Source organism: Mobula hypostoma, chromosome 10, assembly GCF_963921235.1.
Source record: "Mobula hypostoma chromosome 10, sMobHyp1.1, whole genome shotgun sequence".
NCBI lineage: Eukaryota > Metazoa > Chordata > Chondrichthyes > Myliobatiformes > Myliobatidae > Mobula > Mobula hypostoma.
Genome location: NC_086106.1, coordinates 108168914 through 108189490, shown reverse-complemented (window position 1 = coordinate 108189490; position 20577 = coordinate 108168914). Strand labels below are relative to the sequence as shown.

The 20577-nt window shown below is 39.9% G+C and overlaps 1 protein-coding gene across 2 annotated transcripts in view; it reads right to left on the bottom strand.

Annotated features, from left to right (window-relative positions):
• The window catches only part of LOC134353103 (nuclear protein AMMECR1-like), a 152308-nt gene that overhangs the window by 7540 nt on the left and 124191 nt on the right, over window positions 1-20577 (bottom strand). For both annotated transcript variants that reach the window (XM_063061010.1, XM_063061011.1), the window contains 3 exons: window positions 19135-19249; window positions 14278-14368; window positions 13941-14037 (listed from right to left, as the gene is read on the bottom strand). In XM_063061010.1, coding sequence (XP_062917080.1) covers window positions 13941-14037; window positions 14278-14368; window positions 19135-19249 — 303 coding nt within the window. The remainder of the gene's footprint in view (window positions 1-13940; window positions 14038-14277; window positions 14369-19134; window positions 19250-20577) is intronic.

Here is a 20577-nt window from a genome sequence, read left to right as displayed (position 1 = left end):
GGCAACATCCTTGTAAATCTCCTCTGCACCCTTTCTATGGCTTCCACATCCTTCCTGTAGTGAGGCAACCAGAACTGAGCACAGTACTCCAAGTGGGGTCTGACCATGATCCTATATAGCTGCAACATTACCTCTCGGCTTCTAAACACAATTCCATGATTGATGAAGGCCAATACACCGTACACCCTCCCAACCACAGAGTCAACCTACGCAGCTGCTTTGAGTGTCCTATGGACTTGTACTCCAAGATCCCTCTGATCCTCCACACTGCCAAGAGTGTTACCATTAATACTATATTCTGCCATCATATTTGACCTCCCAAAATGAACCACTTCACACTTAACTGGGCTGAACTCCATCTGCCACTTCCCAGCCCAGTTTTGCATCCTATCAATGTCCCGCTATAACCTCTGACAGCCCTCCACACTAACCACAACACCTCCAACCTTTGTGTCATGAGCAAACTTACTAACCCATCCCTCCACTTTCTCATCCAGGTCATTTATAAAAATCACGAAGAGTAAGGGTCCCAGAACAGATCCCTGAGGCACACCACTGGTCACTGACCTCCATGCAGAATATGACCCGTCCACAACCACTCTTTGCCTACTGTGGGTAAGCCAGTTCTGGATCCACAAAGCAATGTCCCCTTGGATCCCATGCCTCTTTACTTTCTCAATTAGCCTTGCATGGGGTACCTTATCAAATGCCTTGCTGAAATCCATATACACTACATCTACTGCTCTTCCTTCATCAATCTGTTGAGTCACATCCTCAAAAAATTCAATCAGGCTCATAAGACACAACCTGCCCTTGACAAAGAAATGCTGACTACTCCAAATCATATTATACCTCTCCAAATGTTCATAAAGCCTGCCTCTCAGGATCTCCTCCATCAACTTACCAACCACTGAGGTAAGACTCACTGGTCTATAATTTCCTGGGCTATCTCTACTCCCCCTCTTGAATAAAGGAACAACATTCACAACCCTCCAACCCTCCAGAACCTCTTCCGTCCCCATTGATGATGCAAAGATCGTCGCCAGAGGCCCAGCAATCTCCTCCCTCGCTCTCACAGTAGCCTGGGGTACATCTCATCTGGTCCCGGTGACTTACCCAACTTGATGCTTTCCAAAAGCTCCAGCACATCCTCTTATTTAATATCTACATGCTCAAGCTTTTCAGTCTGCTGAAAGTCATAGAACGGACGGTGGGTGAAGCCAGCAGGAGATCCAGCAACTTGATGACAATCATGATGTGCAGATTCTTCAACCTCTCACTGCTGCGGGCGGAAGTTCCCACTTGCTTCAAAAAGGCAACAATTATACCAGTGCCTGAGAAGAATAATGTGGGCTCCTTAATGATTATCGCCTGGTAGCACTCACATCGACAGTGATGAAATATTTTGAAACGTTGGTCATGACTAGATTGAACTCCTGCTTCAGCAAGGACCTGGACCCACTGCAACTTGCCTAGCGCCACAATAGGTCAATGGCAGACGCAATCTCAATGGCTCTCCACAAGGCTTTACACCACCCGGACAACACAAACACCAACGTCAGGATGCTGTTCATCGACTATAGCTCAGCATTTAATACCATCATTCCCACAATCCTGATTGAGAAGCGGCAGAACCTGGGCCTCTGTACCTCCCTTTGCAATTGGATCCTCGACTTCCTAACCGGAAGACCACAATCTGTGCGGATTGGTGGTAACATATCCTCTTCACTGACGATCAACACTGGCGCACCTCAGGGGTGTGTGCTTAGCCCACTGCTCTACTCTCTACATACACATGACTGTGTGGCTAGGTGTAGCTCAAATACCATCTATAAATTTGCTGCTGATACAACCATTGTTGGTAGAATCGTGGTGACGAAAGGGCGTACAGGAGTGAGATATGCCAACTAGTGGAGTGGTGCTGCAGCAACAACCCAGCACTCAACGTCAGTAAGACGAAAAAGCTGATTGTGGTCTTCAGGAAGGGTAAAACTAAGGAAAACATACCAATCCCCAGAGGGATCAGAAGTGGAGAGAGTGAGCAGCTTCAAGTTCCTGGGTGTCAAGATCTCTGAGGATCTAACCTAGTCCCAACATATCGATGTAGTTATAAAGAAGGCAAGACAGCGGCTATACTTTATTAGGAGTTTGAAGAGATTTGGCATGTCAACAAATACACTCAAAAACTTCTATAGCTGTACCATGGAGAGCATTCTGACAGGCTGCATCACTGTCTGATATGGGGGGAGGGGCTACTGCACAGGACCGAAAGAAGCTGCAGTGGGTTGTAAACCTAGTCAGCTCCATCTTGGGTACTAGCCTACAAAGTTCCCAGGACATCTTTAGCAAGCGGTGTCTCAGAAAGGCAGCGTCCATTATTAAGGACCTCCAGCACCCAGGGCATGCCCTTTTCTCACTGTTACCCTCAGGTAGGAGGTACAGAAGCAATTCAGGAACAGCTTCTTCACCTCTGCCATTTGATTCCTAAATGAACATTGAATCTTTGGACACTACCTCACTTTTTAAAAAAATATACAGTCTTTCTGTTTTTGCACTTTTTAAAATCTATTCAATATACATAATTGATTTATTAGTATTAACTTTTATTTTATTTTTTCTCTCTGCTAGATTATGTAGTATTGCATTGAACTGCTGCTGCTAAGTTAACAATCACATGCCGGTGATAATAAATCTGATTCTGATCTGATTCAATACTATCAAGGCCATCTGTGGCCCAAATAAGCAACTGACAACCAAGAACGGAAGTTGGCAGAGCCTGACGTCATGATTCACTGAAAGAAATACTTCGAAGAACTCCTGAATCGTGCCTGATGCATGATGAAAACTACGTGGCAAACTACCTCATCGAGACTTCCCACCATTCCTGACTGATTTCCTGACTGAAAGACCATATGAAGCCAAAGACAAAAACATTATGAATAGATGGTGTCCCTGCAGAAGTACTAAACTTGGCTGTGAGGTATTCAATCACTAATTCAATCTAATTTCCCACATCTTCAATGAAATAAGACGTAACTATAGAGGGCTCTCCCTGCTGTTTACTACAAGTCATCATTAATTCCCACCTCAATCTTTTCATCCCAGTGGTTAAAGAGTTGCACGCAGAACTGCAACATAGATTCTATTTTCATCACAATACAACTCAATGAAAAGTGTACAGAGCAGTATCAACCACTCTGTGGCTAAAGAATGGCAGGAAAACCTCTGTGTTTAAGATCGTAAGACGCAAGAGCAGAATTAAGCCATTTGACCCATTGAGTCTGCTCAGCCATTCAATCCTGGCCAACCCTGTTCTTCCTTCCTCAGCCCCGATCCTTGGCCTTCTCTCTGTAACCTTTGATGCTGTGTTCAATCAAGGACCTGTCAATCTTTGCCTTAAATACACCCAACGACCTCACCTCCACAGCTGCCTGTGGCAACAAATTCCACAAATAGTGACTAAATAGTGTAAAATACTATTGTATAAATTAATAGATTTGTTCTCTGTGTAGGAACCATTAATGAAGATAGTTAACATTTGAAGTAAAGTCTGTTTTGCTCTATCAGTCACATCTGCAGCACTTTGCTTTCAAGAGTAGCAAAAGTTAGTTGAACACGATGCATTGTGTGCATATGCATTTACTTACCGAAAAGGTACTGATACAAATGAAAAATGATTTGGAGAAACACCCTATGAATTTCATCAACATATATTCTCATTAAATCATCAAAACCCAGGAATGAAAGGGTTACCGTATGAGGAACGTCTGGCAGGTCTTGGGCTGTATTCCCTAGAGTTCAGGAGAATGAGGGGGGAATCTCACAGAAACATTCCCAATGTTTAAAGGCCTGAACAGATTAGAGTTCAGGAGAATGAGGGAGGAATCTCATAGAAACATTCCCAATGTTAAAAGGCCTGAACAGATTAGATATAGCAAAGTTATTTCCCATGATAGGGGAGTCTAGCAGAAGAGGGCTCGTCTTCAGGATTGAAGGACATCCTTTTAGAACAGAGATGCGGAGAAATTACGTTAGTCAGAGGGTGGCAAATCTGTGGAATTTGTTGCCTTGAGAGGCTGTGGAGGCCAAGTCATTGGGTGTATTTAAGGCAGAGATAGATCGGTTCTTGATTAGCCAGGACATCAAAGGGAATGGGGAGAAGGCTGGGGAGTGGAGATGACTGGAAGAATTGGATCAGCCCAATAGTGAATGGCGGAGCAGACTCAACGGGCTGGATGGACTGCTTCTGCTCCGATATCTTATGGTCTTATTAAAATAACACTGTCAATGCCTAAAAGTTCTTGTAGGAATCGCATAACACAGAAATGGGTCACCTCAGTCCAGCTCTCCTATGCTGACTAATGCCCATCTATGCTAATCCCATGTCAGCAATAGGCCTGTATCACTATGTCTAAGCACCTATTCGTATACCTGTAAAATGCCGTAAGTGTATTTGCCTCTACCACCACATCTCGCGCAGCTCTTACAAGATAAACAGATGTGTGAATAACTTACCTCTTCCTTCCCCTCCCCCCCCAGGTCCCCTTTAAATTTCTCCCATCTCAACTTAAACTTCTGCTCTCTAATTCAACTTCTTACTTGGAGGGTGGGGGGGGGGGGAAAGAAGACCATCCTGTCTGTGCCCCTCAATTTTATAAAGCTTTATTAAAGCTTTATTAAGGAGGAGGAGAAGATGGCGGTATGATGCAGCACGCACGGCCTCTCCGGTAATGAATATCTGTAATCTGTCAAGTAGGAGGCCATGCACAATCCTGATTTGATGGAGACAGGCGTGAGAGCACGGAGGAACATCTGGTGAAACTTCTGAAATGCCTGCTTCGCTGCCGCTGCTACTGTGTGATCCGAAATCTCCGGAGGGGAAGGCCCCGAATCATCGGCTTTGCCTGTTGCTTGGCGGCCGGGGCGGGGTCAAAGCGCTCAGCAGAGACGGTGCTCAGTGTTGGAGGCGCGAAGTTTTCGGACGGACTCAGAGTCGGACTGTGGTCGGGTGTTTCCAGGATGCCGCCTCGGCAAGTTTGTAGCGCTGGAAGCTCTTGGCAGGGAGAGTTTCTTCCTTCTACCGTCTGCGTGAGATGTTGGGGCTACTGGGACTTTGAGACTTTTTTTTACCGTGCCCATGGTCTGCTCTTATCAAATTATGGTATTGCTTTGCACTGTTGTAACTATATGTTATAATTATGTGGTTTTTGTCAGTTTTGGTCTTGGTCTGTCTTGTGTTTCTGTGATATCATACTTGAGGAATATTGTATGATTTTTTAATGCATGCATTTCTAAATGACAATAAACGAGGACTGAGTGTCCTCATAATCTAGTAAGATCTAGTAATCTAGTAAGGTCACCCTCTTAGCCTCCTATGCTCCAGTGAGAATAAGCCCAGCCTATTCAAACTCTCCTTACACAAATCTAGCCCTCCATTCTAGGCAACATTCTGGTCAATCTCTTCTGCCCTCTGCCTATTGCTGTTATATGCTATACTATAAGTTGTGGTACAGTGACCTTCCAGCGTTTGTAGTCATATTAGTTTGTAATTAATACTGGTAGAAATTAAGAGCAATTCATCTGAGTGCACCATATAAGCAGGGCACAAACTAAATCATACAAACAAATTTGTCACTGGGACTGTTTATCCATTTGTGGAGGATATCAACAGGTGAACTTATTACAGGTTTATAAAATCAAGGGAGGTAAAGATATGATGGATTGTTACAGACTTTCTCCCGGGGTAGGAGAATCCAAAACAAGGGACCATAGGTCTAAGATGAGGTGGAAAACATTTAAAGGGGATCTGAGAGGCAAGTTTTTTTTCCATACAGAGGGTGCTGAATATGTTGAATGATCTGTTAGATGAAGTGCTAGAGGTGAGCACAATTACAATATTTAAAAGAAATTTGGACAGATGTATGTATAGGAAAGATTTTGTGGAATGTGGGCCAGACACAGGCATATGGGACAAATAAAAGGCATAAAGAACAATCTCAGACAGACAGCTTTGTCAACCCAGATTAGTTGAGCTAAAGCATCTGTTTCTGTGCTGTCTAACTCTATGACTAACATAAAAATCTATCAGGTACATAGCTGGAGGCATGTGAAAGCCCAGTGACTACCTTAAACTTGAACCACCCTTCAAACAATGCTTAGTCACTGCATACATTTTCATATACATCATCTGCCATGGTAGAAAAACCTTCCAAGGCTCAAAACAAAACTTATAATGGAGTTTTAGTGGAACCAAGACTTAACTACAGAGAAATAGAGAATAATGTCTTAAAACCAACACTGCTGTGTGATCATACTGTCGAATTAAAATATCCCAATTCCAGAAGCAGGATTGGATCAGGAATGCTATTCCTGCGCTAATATCAGAAATATTGGACAGTTTTACCATGTGTGTGCATGAATTAGAAAAGGAAGAAATGGGAAGTTTAAGAAAAGGAAAGCCTGTTTTCCTCCCCATCTTGGACCAAAATGAACCACATCCAATCTTAAGACATCTATTCTTTTATTCCTAATTCCCTTCACTACATTAATTTTCCAGTTCCTAACCCATGTAAAGTCTCTAAACAAAACAACTTCAGTTTCCAAACAGGCAGATCCATTTCCATCTGAAAACAGCACCTTGCTGTTAGGCACTAAAATTAAGGCAGCGATGGAAACAGCAGCATTCACCATGTTTAATATACAGATTAATCAAGAAAGCAGTTCTTTGCTTTGGGGACCGTAATGTCAGACAGCCAAGAAAGATCCGGTTCTTCTTACACTGTTTTGTCCCATAACAAGTTCTCAATTCATGTGAGTATATAACCCCCAACTCCTGCATGGGGACTTACAGAAATCTAAATTCTTCACATCTACTGGTTAGAAACATAGAAAAACCTACAGCACAATACAGGCCCTTCGGCCCACAAAGCTGTGCCGAACATATCCTAACCTGAGAAATTACCTAGGGTTACCCATAGCCCTCTATTTTTCTATGCTCCATGTACCTATCCAGGAGACGCTTAAAAGACCCTATCGTATCTGCCTCCACCACCGTCGCCAGCAGCCCATTCCACACACTCACCACTCTCTGCGTAAAAAATTTACCCCGATATTTCCTCTGTACCTACTTCCAAGCACCTTAAAACTGTGCCCTCTTGTGCTAGCCATTTCAGCCCTGGGAAAAAGCCTCTGACTATCCACACAATCAATGCCTCTCATCATCTTATACACCTCTATCAGGTCACCTCTTATCCTCCATCGTTCCAAGGAAAAAAGGCCAAGTTCACTCAACCACATAAGGCATGCTCCTCAATCCAGGCAGCATCCTTGTAAATCTCCTCGGCACCCTTTCTATGGTTTCCATGTCCCTCCTATAGTGAGGCGACCAGTACTGAGCACAGTACTCCGAGTGGGGTCTGACCAGGGTCCTATACAGCTGCAACATTACCTCTCAGCTCCTAAACTCAATCCCACGATTGATGAAGGCCAATGCACCGTATGCTTTCTTAACCACAGAGTCAACCTGCGCAGCAGCCTTGAGTGCCCTATGGACTCAGACCCCAAGATCCCTGATCCTCCACACTGCCAAGAGTCTTACCTATAACACAATATTCTGCCATCATATTTGACCTACCAAAATGAACTACCTTACACTTATCGGAGTTGAACACCATCTGCCACTTCTCAGCCTATCAATGTCCACAGCTATTAAGGGTTAGCCCTCATCTATTCTACTGGTCACATTCCCAAAGAATTCTAGAAAATTAATCATGCACACCCTTCCAACTCAAATCCGTGCCAACTCTGCTTATATCTTTATACTTTCCAAAGGCATGTCACAAAACAGAATAATACGTAAGTACCAACTTTCTTGACTCCTCACACTATATCAGCCTCACAAAATACTTGTTACTCCTTCCCAACTTCTGTAGCTTTGTAGTTTAATATAGAATTTATTTTATCATTGTATGGTCCACTAATTACCATATAACAACAAAACATCTGTGATAGGCTACCATTGCATTTCTGAATTAATATGGTTGTTTTATACTGACAATGGATAGATCCTATATTTTTCACCTGGTGTCTATACCCTTTCTTTCTAGAAATCTAATTCATTCAAAAACTTAATTAAGGCACAGTCCAAAAGCAGATTCAAAAACCCCTTCAATAGAGTAAAAATTCAAAATATTGAAATGTGCTTTCCAAGGAGCTGTCACTGTGGCCAGTCTACTAATACAATATCAACGATTCAGAGTGCATTTATTATTGAAGAATGTATAAATTATACAACCTTGAGATTTGTTTGCTTACAGGTAGACACAAAGAAAGAAACCCAAAGGAACCCAATTAAAGAAAAAATAATAAAAAAGGCCAACATCCGACCGAGCATAGCTAAACTTCAATGTAGTGAAATGTCTCAGGATGATTCACAAGAAAATATTCAGAAGGAATTTAACACTGATCAGAAATCTCAGTTTTTTTTTTAAGGTGGATTACATAAAGACAATTTCATCTACAGCAGCACCTCACAAACAAACCAAGTGAAACAAAATATTTACCAAGATGTTCTTTGTAAAATGGTATTTGGTGGAGTAAAATTATATCCTGAGCATCTCCTTTGGAGAATCATTAGCATTGAAAATTCCCAAAGGATGAAAACTAACTAGCAAATGAGCCATATTGTACTGAATAAGGGTTACCACATTTAAATGGCCCAGAAGCATAAAGCCAACGATACCCTAGAATGGAGAGGCACGGTTCAGATGGCAAGTAGGTCTCATGCACACAGGGTCATTGCCCTATATTCCAGAATGTATGTAAGTTGGTCCAAACACTACAAAGTTTTAAAAGCTTTTAAAATTAATATTGATTGTGGAAATTAAATATTAAGTAGTTCAAGTGTATTAAAGTGTTAAAAATAATTAAAGCCATTAAAGTGTTTTCTATTTTTCCACTACTTATTTTATATACATACATACATATATATAAACGTAATTGTAGTGTGTGTATATATATATATATATATATATATATATGTATATACACACACTACAATTACATTTTTCTCTATTATGTATTGCACTGTACTGCTGCTGCAAAATCAACAAATTTAACAGCATATGCCAAAGATACTAAACCTGATTCTGAGAAAATAACTTGTTTTCATCACCAGAGGCAGAGAATACCCTATGAAATGAAATAGGGGTTTTGATTCTACACAAGGTTTGGTGCAGGACCACCAGGCAATTCCTCCAGCACAATGGATCCCAGCAAGATTAGGCTTTGATACACTCCAGTGATGGAATGTACTGACAGGTGCAGGAGTATCCATCACCCAGCAAGTCAAGAATTACAGTAGGCCTGGACAAGCACAGGATGTGCTTTCCTTCAAATGGCCTAATGCCAACAGTTTCTTTTGGAACTCACAGACCATCGACAAAGATACAGGCAGCAAGCCAAATTATTGAAAGGCAGGAAATCACTCATTGCTGTGGTCACAAGCTCCCACCTGCTTCAAAAGGGCAACAATTACACCGGCACCCAAGAAAGACAATGTCAGTTGCCTTAAAGACCATCGTTCAGTAGCACTCGCATCTACGGTGATGAATTGCTGTGAGAGGTTGGTCGTGGCCAGAGGCAACACCTGTCTCAGGAAGGACCTGGGCCCACTGCAACTTGTCTATCGCCACAGTAGGTCTACAGCAGACAGGGCCTTAATGGCCTTGGAACACCTGGACAATACATATACATCAGGATGCTGCTTATTGGCAATAGCTCAGCATTTAACACCAACATTCTTACAGTCCTGATCTAAAAGCTACACAACCTAGGCATCTGTACCTCCCTCTGCAACTGGATCCTCGACTTTCAATCTGTGCAGATCGGAAATAACATCTCCACCTTGCTGATAATCAACACTGGTACACCACAGAGACGTGTGTTTAGCCCACTGCTCCTACTCTCTCTACACCGATGACTATGTGCCTAGACATAGCTCAAATGCCATCTATAAATTTGCTGATGATACAACCACTATTGGCAGAATTTCAGATGGTGATGAAAGGGCATAAAGGAGTGAGATATGCGAGTTAGTTGCTGTCGTGGCAACAACCTTGTACTTATAAACAAGACCAAAGAGCTGATTGTGGACTTCATTGAGGAATCTAAACTGGACAGTGTGAGCAATTTCAAATTCCTGGGTGTCAATATCTCTGAGGACCTAACATATTGATACAGCTATAAAGAAGGCAAGACAGTAGCTATATTTCATTTGAAATGAGGAGATTGGTTTGTCAACTAAAATACTCGAAAGCTTCAACAATGGACTGTGGAAGAACATTCTCGCTGGCGACACCACTGGCTGGTATAGGGGAGGCTACTGCACAAGATCGAAGAAACTACAAAAATTAGTCACCTCCCTCATGGACCCCCACCAGCCCCAGGACATGCCCTCTTCTCACTGTTGCCACTGGGAAGGAGGAACAGAAGCCTGAAGGCACACACTCAGTAATTCAGGAACAGCGTCTTCTCCTCTGCCATCCAATTTCTAAATGAACATTGAACCCATGAATACTACCTCACTACTTTTTATTTCTGTTTATGCACTTCTTATTTTAATTTAACTATTACGTACACACACATACACTAACTGTAATAGGTTTTTCTCTATACTTATCATGTATTTCATTGTACTGCTGCCGCAAAGTTAACACATTTGACGACATATGCCAGTGATATTAAACCTGATTCTGATTCTGAAAGGAGATAAAACTCAACTGCCTTGACCAATGATAAATCTCCATTATTCATTTTTAAAAATTGGTTAATGAAAATTTACACATGATTCAGCATTAAATGGTGATGTTAGAAGAGAGCAAAAAGAATGAACAAACAAAGGACTCATCCCATATGGAAACTTCATTCAGACCAAATGAAAGCTTACATCTGGGATGCCGGAAATATGCTGGAACACTCATAAGGTAAGACTTTCTGCTGTTACCTTTTTCAAAATTAATCCAATGTTAACTGAAAATGCACTACAGAAAAGGTGCTGACAAAAATGAAAATAAAGACAGCTTGTATGTTTATGCAAACTGAAACTCTGCAGGAAAATATAACATTAATTATCCATTGCAAGTCTTAGACTGAGAAATCAGAGTGTTTTAAGACACAAATGAAGTCACAAAACATAGAAACCATACTTGAGAAAAAGCCAAGGATCTACTGCTATGTCAACAAGAAACTAAAGTTCATACGTCTTCAAGGTCACTTCATTTATTGCATAGCTCATTATAATTACTGTGGACATTTCACAGTTTCAGTCTTTTGATTACTGCACTCCAAACATCAACTTAGAACTGACCTGAAACTTTAATTCTATTTATTTCCACATACACTGATTAACCAAAGTATTTCCAAAATTTCTCTTAAGTAATACACAGTGTGGATTTTATTTAGCGGAACATATAAGCACAATTGTGAAGCTTTTTTGGTTAGGAGCAACCTCTTCAAGAACACTCCAAGACATTGACTTTGATGTTGGGAAGCCAGGAGCATATAGAGCATCAGATGAAAATATTTCAGATGATGAATGCAGCAAAGGAGCTTTAATCAGTTAGACAACAAGGTATAAGGTATCAGTATTAATCCAAAGTTAGTATCAATGCAACCCCAACCTAGTGACCAAAGTATTGCAATGTTCTTTAGAGTAAACGAGACATTCTTTGAATTGCATGGTGAGAATTCATCTTTAATCATATCTGAAAACTACTTTATACATTTAAAAGCAGCTCAGTAAGGGATTGTGGCAGATGGAGTAAATTCCTAATAACTGAAAGAACATTTAGCTGCCACCAAGCAAACATACAAAACACTTGTTAAAATATCAATTTGAAAGAGAATTTGAATTAAATACATTTTATATCTACATTTCAAGCTTTAGTGTTTGCATTGTATTTTTGGGTAATAAATGAATCAATTGTTTCAATTGTAATCTTATTTGAAAGGGGTGTTCATGAGGCTGTGGGTTTTATTTATCTACCTATTTATTGAGATAAAGTGTGGAACAGGCCCTTCAGCACTCGAGCCACGCCACCCAGCCATCCACAATTTAACCCTAGCTTAATCACAGGACAATTCACAATGACCAATTAACCTACCAACCAGTACATCTCTGGACTGTGGGAGGAAACCGAAGCACCCGGAGGAAACCCATACTGTCACAGGGAGAATGCATAAACTCCTTACAGGCAGGAGTGCAGTGCTAGCCAGAGCGCGTCCGGCACCTCTTTAAGAAAAAAGCCGAAATAAACAACCAGAGTGATTTGAGTATCTCAGAAACTGCAGATCTCCTGGGCTTTTTACGCACAACAGACTCTGGAGCTTACAAGGAATGGTGCCAAAAACAAAAACAAAAATCCAGCGAGTGGATTTAACAAGATGTTTTCGTTCACAGAACAGCCACTCGCTGTTCATATGTTCAAATTTATTTGTTTGATTATTGTCCTTTGCACATGTGATTGTTCTGCTAATTGTTGATTGCCCATGGCTATTTGCACTATTGTTGGTTACTACTGTGTTGTCTGTTATGGTTTTGTCCTTTCTTTTATGTTTGGCACCAAATCACAATCAATTCTGGCATAGAAACAGAAAATAGGTGGAGTAGGCCATTCGGCCCTTCGAGCCTGCACTGCCATTCAGTACGATCATAGCTGATCATCCAACTCAGAACCCTATACCTGCCTTCTCTCCATGTTTCACATACTGGCAATAAAGTGATTCTGATTCTTGCCTACCTGATATAACATCAGCATTGAGCTACAGCTGTCTTAAAAATATATGAAGACTCAGTTTCCACCACCAATTGAGGAATAGGATTCCAAATACTTGCAAGTCAAAGAAAATACTTTTCATTTGATTTACGAGGTGAATCTTTTATTTTTGAGATGAAACCTTAGTTCTAGGTTCTCCCAAGAGGGCATATCCTCTCCACATCTACCTCATAAACACCTCTTATGTTTCAATAAAAAGCCTCTTGAACTCTCAAACCCGAGCCTAGCCTATCTAACTATTCAAAATAAGACAACATACCAGTTATCAGTCTAATGACAGAACAGCTTCACTGCACAGCTACCAATGGCTTTATATCATTCCTTAAATAAGTATATTTCTATACACGGTTTTCCAGTATGATCTCACCACTGTCCTACATAAGTTCAACAGATTTTGCCATTTTTGAATTCAATTCCCTTTGCGATAAATGCTAATATGGTTAGCTTTCCTAATTACTTGATGCATTTGTATATATTAACCTTTTGCAAAATCATGTGCCAGACAATCCAGATCCCTCTGCATCTCATAGTTTTGCCACCTCTCAATATTTGGTCATTGGTTTTCCATTTTTCTCCCAAAATGAAGAATATCACACTTTTCCACATTATATCTCACTTGTCAAATCTTCATCCATTCAGATCACATGACCCAATGTAACAGAAATTGCATGGAAGAAAACGTACTCAAGTTGTTTTTACATTTATTTAACAGAAGAGAATAAAGTTGCCTTAGTAGTATTATTGTCATAGCATGATTGAATTCCTAGACATTGAAATGTGAGGAATATCTCAGGTTTTACATAGAATCCTCATGTCTCCATAATACGTAAATAACAAAAAAAGTCTAATCTAGAAGTACATTTTAACCACATATTATTAGAATAGAGGAATTGTGAAAGCAGATTTGAATGCTGTTTCAACAGAATACACTATTTTTCGGTTTGGAAGAAAAGCATTGGTGAGAGATGGCAGAACTGAGATATAGATCATATGAAACAGAGCAATAGTTGATAAATTTACAGTAGAAATATTATGCAATTTAGTAAACTATCAAATTTGATCTGCATACTTAAAATCAGGTGCATCTAAATGAAGGTGTACCTTTACCTGGTCAGTTTAATGGTCTTCCTGAAGTCATTAGAAATGGGAGCTTTGTAGCCACCCTTCCGTAACAAGGAATCTATGGTTTGAATATGGTCCCAGCCTGCAATAAAATACACGAAAGAGTTATTAGTATACCAGGACAAAATGTTACCTTTAAATGCATTTATTTTTCTTTAAATTAGGTATAGGAGCATTAGGTCACAGGTTGCAACCCAATCACATTCTTAAGTACAATAGTTTGGTTAAATGCAAACTATTAAGGAACTACTAAGGAATAATTATTTTAAACTTGGGAAAGAGGGAAATCTGTGTTAGAGTGTACATAAAGTGCAACATTGACCTTGCTCCTTCGCAACCTCCGGCAGGTATGTGGCGGTGCGTTTTGATCCTTTTTCATTGATGAATTCTATTCTAATGCCATGTACACCCACCTGGAAGAAATCGGCAGCTTTATTAGAATATGAGGTATGTAAATATTAAACTGAGAATTTAGTACTTAATCTTCCCCATGGTACTATTCTTTTTCTCTCAGGTGACTATATAGCTTCACTTGAAAAATCATAGCCCAATCTCAACCAAAGGAAAGGAGATTCAAAAATTAATTGAAGGCAAGATAAACCCTGATAGAAAAAACGCAGTAACAATTTGAAGAAATATCCCAAAGAGTGAGAAAGATCAGGGAATTAAAATAGTGCAGAAAGCAGAAGAGCCATGGTTGGTCAAACAGTGGTAACTGAATTAAGCAGCATTAATACTTTATTACAACCACGAGCCGATCGAATGGAGATGAAAATAGAGCAACAAACTTCACTTAGCAACTAAGAGTAACACCTGTTCACAATTAATGGGAAGTTAATGCTAGTTAACTTGTAGACTATAACTTTTATAACTCCAGTGTTGGTTTCTGGTCTTGTCAAATTTTCTAATGGACACTACTTGGGGCGGGGGGGGGGGGGGGGGGAGAATTCCAGACAGAAATTGGCTTCTTTATGTGTTTAAAAAATATATGTATTTCAAAATATGGAAACATCTTGTCAAACGGAATTAATAACTGGTAAGATATATTAGGAAAATTATGCCAAAGAAGACTACCATAAATCTTTAATGGCTTGGATCCAGACATCACACAAAGCTCAATTCTTTTTGCTTACAATTCACTTGAACCTCAAAAGGGTATGATAGAATTTTATTCACTTTTTCTAATAGTGTTCATAGAGATTATTTCATTTGAATGCAAGCAGAATGAGATTGTTATTTTATTTCAAATTAAAATAAGCAGGATTACAATAAACTGTTAAAGATCTGATTATATTTACGTAGCACTGTGAATGTTATAAATAATGTTCTTTCAGTTCTTTAAACAGAGCAGCAATGGGTACTGCACAAGTAGATGAAAGGAGGGCAAAAAGATCAGTTGGAACATGTTGGGATGAAGGGCTGCCTTCTGTACAATTTCAAGGTAATGTGTGTGAGCTGAGGCAGAGGCTGATAAACAGGAATTTCAGGGAATACGCAGCAGGTTAAGAATTGTCTATGGAGAAAGAAAGAAAAGGTGAAAAGTCATCATTAGTGACCGTAAATGTGGTAAAAGAGCATCAGGAAATTCGAAAAACACAGCAAGATAAAAGATTTAATTAGAATTCCAAGTGTATAAAAGCCTATAAGTGAGGAGGGTAAAATTAGATACAATCACTACATTTAAGAAACATTTAGATCAACAGCGAAGCGTACAATTATCAAATAAGGATATCTGTGAAGACGTAATTAACGTAGGTGAGCAAAAAGGTCAGTGGGGACATATTGGGATGAAGGGTTGCTTTCATTGCAATACAAATCTATGGTATGTAGTGATGTCATAGTGGGATTTGAAGGAGTGAAAATGTAATAGACTACAGCTCTTGGACAGACATTGCTTTGAGACCCAGGGTTAAGAAGACAAAAGCACTATACAAGTTTTTAAAGTTGTTGTAAGGATGGTGACAAAGGAAGATGGCCAGATGTGGGACAGGGTGCAGGATTCTGCAGCGAGCTACAGTTGTTGCTTTTTTATTGTAGACTCCATTTCAACAGAATGACTTGCCATTTTGTTTGCCATCTACAAGAAATTATCAATTTACTATCAAGTGTTGTCCTCTACTTTCTTCAGCAGTTTTCCAATGAACGTAGGTTTAATTGGTATTTTGTTTGTCTAAAAATGAAACGATCCTCTGTATTAAATTCCAAACAAGAGAAAATCTGCAGATGCTGGAAATCAAAGCAAGGCCCTTCCTCAGCCCAAAACACTGACTGTTTATTCTTTTCCATAGATGCTGCCAGGTCTGCTGAGTTCCTCCAGCATTTTGTGTGTATTGGTCTGTATTAAACTGTATCTATCAAAATGGCATAATTCTCAACCTAACATAGTTTAATTTGATAGGATTGATTTTGCATTTGGTACCACTCTAGGTGTGTCCACTAACCCTCAGCATTTGTGTTTCTAGTTGCTCAAAACTTTAGTAGTACCGATCAAACATCTTTTTCTGCGCTCCATATTCAATCAGGAGCATCATTTCCAGGCAAGGGACAATTTATAACAAAGGAAAACATCTCAAGGTAATGTGTGAGAGCTAGGGCAGGGGTTGATAAATAATGACTAATATTGAGCCACAATGAATTAGGCCAGATGAGAAATAGTTAAACCAGGCTAGAAGGAATCATTTGGAAGAGGGAACAGAGAGGTAGAAGATAAAGATGGAATTCCCAAGTCTACAGATTTGACAGATGTAGGGATGATTGCCAAAGCAGAATGATTAAAGAATAATTAGTAGGAGAAAATCAGAGCAGAATAAAATAAATAAATAAATTATATATATATATATATATATATATATATATATATAGATAGAAGGGTTTCAAGAGTGGAGAAAACTATGAAGAAACAGCTCAGCAACACCGATGAATCGGATTTGTTTCAAGTTAGGGTATGGCCAGAGTTTTGAATGATTGCAATTTGAGGTGAAGTAGAACGGGAGACCAGAGAACAGAGAGCATTAAAATAGTCACATAAAGATACTAGGCCAAATCGCATTAGCAGTAGAATTAAAGGAAATGACAATGTTTGAACATTCTTAACTAAATGCTGAACTTGTATAGACCCACTAAGTCTGAGATGTGGTGAGTGACTGATGTGGGTGTTTTGGCCACTCCATTCCACTTCTGGATGCCATGTAGTACAGGATCAGATTTTCTAATCACCTTATAATCATTCTCAACCTTCAGATAAGGAAAAATGCTATTTTCAAAAAAAATTATTGTGTTTTAATTCTTTTGATTCCCCCCCCCCCCTTAAATTTGCAAGCCTATTGCTGCAGCATTGAAGATGTCTGGAATCTGATACAAGGTCTTCAATGCTTTGGCAGGGGGCAAAGCTCTGACACCACCATTCAAAGTCCTGGGTTTTATCAGCACACTAACCAAGGCCTAAATGCTGCTGAGACTCCACACATTGCCAAACACCTCTGATTGTCCAGCTCCATTTCTGCTCTGCATCCAACCTAGCTAAGTGCAGGCTGGCAAGGACTCTCAGCCAAATCCAACTCAGTATCGCTCATGTCACAGATGAAGGCTTCAGCGAGAGATAAATCAAGGAAAGGACAGAACTGAGATGATTTTACCAATGACAGTCCAATAGTTCAGTTGATCGTCTTGTAGGCCAATATTGTACTCAGGTTGTTAATGATTGAGTTGAGTTTTTGGATGCTTCCGATGAAGAGGTATGCAGGTAATCGCTCGGGAACAATTTGCATTAAGGACCGAAGACAACTTTGGACTTTCCAACATTCAGTTGTGACCACATATATCAAACAAACAATCAGACATTTTAAAGACAGTAGTGGGGTCAAGAGAAGAAACTGAGGGGATCAAATGGGTGGCACCAATGTTTGTGTGAAAAATAACACAATGATTTGATGCCACCAAGCGACATTAAATAGATGAGGAGAAAACATGATGGCTTCTTTAGGATCTATATTTGGCCAAGTTAATATAGCTGACACAGAAGTCATTGCTGACAATTCTTTGGCTATAACTGGATTGATCAGAATCAAACCAGGTATCATTTGGAATAAGGACTGTGGGTCAATCATGTTAAAAGATGCAGACACATTAAGAAGGTTGAGGAGAAATATATTACCTGTATTGACAATCACATCTGATGTCATTAGTGACTTTGATCAGAGCCATCACAGTACTGTGGCAGGGTTGGATATCTGAATGGAGAGATTCAAAGAAGGAATCCTAGCTAAGGTGGGCAAAAATTTAACAGATTACAACATATTTAAGGACTTTTGAAAAGGAAGGTTGCATATGGATATATTAATTTGAAAGGAAGGTATCAAACCCTATTCCTTTGAGAACAGTTTGGGCATTTTCCTATATTAAAACTACTACCAAACCCAATTCCTATCGTACATGAGGTTTGCTAATTATTACTACTTACATAACACTGTGACTTGATCATGTGTTACTAATTATCAAATTAGAGCGAGGCAAGTCCAGAGTGAAACCAGGTAGGAGATTCTCCACTACCTAGATCAAAATTTTCAAGAGAAAGATTTGATAAAGTTGTTAGGTAAGGAATAGACATGGAGGGAAAAAGTAGCCTGAAAAGGTGGAAGTAGATTTTAGCTATGATCCACTAAAAAGGTGGAGAAGTCACATACTGCAGGCTGGCTTCCTCCAGTATCTATAGCATCCTATTCAATCTTATGATTTTTTTTGAGCCCAACATGCCAAGCTTCAATCGCAAAAGGGGCTACTTGAGAGCGAGGCAATGCAACGAGTCTGTAAAAAAAAAATCTGATGCACTCTGGAGCATTCCATTACTGCTTGCCAAGCAAAACACTCTAGAGAACTTAGTGAAATTCTGTGTAATGCATACAAGAAGAAAGACACATGATATGTTAAACATTCAAAATGAAACTCTCCCACCATGTAACATGACCAGACCCTTATTCTCCCACCATCCCTCACCCTGCCCAGGTGGGCTACAGTGGCTTCAATTTGCCAAATCCTCCAAATTTTCCATTTTGCCCGTCAAGTGAAACAATGATTGAAATTGCTGCCACAACCTCAGGAGAATGCAATTCTAAATTAACAAGACTGCAAATTGTTCAAAAGAGACAGATTTTACAGGAAATATTTAATAAAAGTTACTTACCTCCCAATCTAAGTAATCCCCAACATCTTCAAAATTGGTAAGAAGAGACACCGAACAAAAAAGTCGTGGTAACTCTTCCCTCGTCATTGGAGGAAAGCGACTGTCTTTAAGGGCACTGCAAGAAAGAGAAAGTACTTTTTGAAACCATTACAACTTCACATATGCTTTAGCCACAAGATAAAATACAAGCAGGTTAGTGTAATTAACTTGAACCTTCAACTCTGTCAATGACCTAAGCTTCTGTAGCGTATACAAGTGGACTAAATTAGAAAACAGACATTTGAACTCTGGAAAAGTGTGAGGCGTTACTTTTCTGCCCTCTGCATTCTGTCTATATCTTGTTGTAACCTTTGATCACCCACAATACCACCAACCTGCAAACTTAATTACCTATGCTTCTACTTTCTCAACCAATTCATTTATCAAAATCACAAAGATCAGGAGTCCGAGAACAGATCCTTGCAGAACACCACTAATCATCAATCAGGCAGAATACTCTTCATCTACGCCTCCTCAGTGCAAGTCAATTATAAATGCACACTGCCAAGTCCCCATGGATCCCATGACTCATGACTTTTTAGACAAGCCTACCATAGGGAAACCTTTTTAAACACTTAAAAAAAAAGTTCCAGCCCATTCTCTTCGACAGTTCCAGCATACTAAAAATCCATATATGCCACATCCACCACCCTAGCTACATCAATTTGTTTTGTTATTTTCTCAAAAAAAACTCTAGTAGGCCCATGAGACACGGCCTGTCTCTCTCCGAGCAATGCTATCCCTAATACAACTATGCTTCTCCAAGTGCTCACAAATCCCATCACTAACAATCATCTCCAATAATTTTCCTACCACTGAGTAAGACTTACTGGTCTCTTACTCTCAGGATTTTATGTATTAACCTCTCTTGAACAACATTTGCATCCTCCAATCCTCTGGTGCCATTTTGTGGCCAGGAAGGGCACAATGTCAAACAGACGCCCCAGCAATCTCTTTCCTTGCTTCTTGAAGTAACCTGGAGAAGACTTCATCTAGCCCTGGTGATTTAACTATCATAAAGTTTTACAGAAAGTCCAACATTGCTTCTTTTCTTAACCTCCAGTATATTAGCCAACTTCACATTCGCCAAAGTCCCCTCTCTGGTGAACACTGAAGCAAAGAATTCATTATGGACCCCCACTACCTCTTCTGCTTCTATGCACATTTTCCCCTTTATCCATGTATGGTCTTATCTCACTTTAGACATCCTCATTTTTCACAGATGTGTAGAACCCCTAGGGGATTTCCTTAATCTTACTCACCAAAGTCTTCCCGTGTCCCTTTCTAGTTCTCCTAAGCCCCTATTAAGTTCCTTCTTGGCTACCTTATAATTCACAAGAGCCCTGTCTAATTTTTGCCTTCTAAACCTTAGGTCATAGAACATAATTGCCCCACCAATCTCTT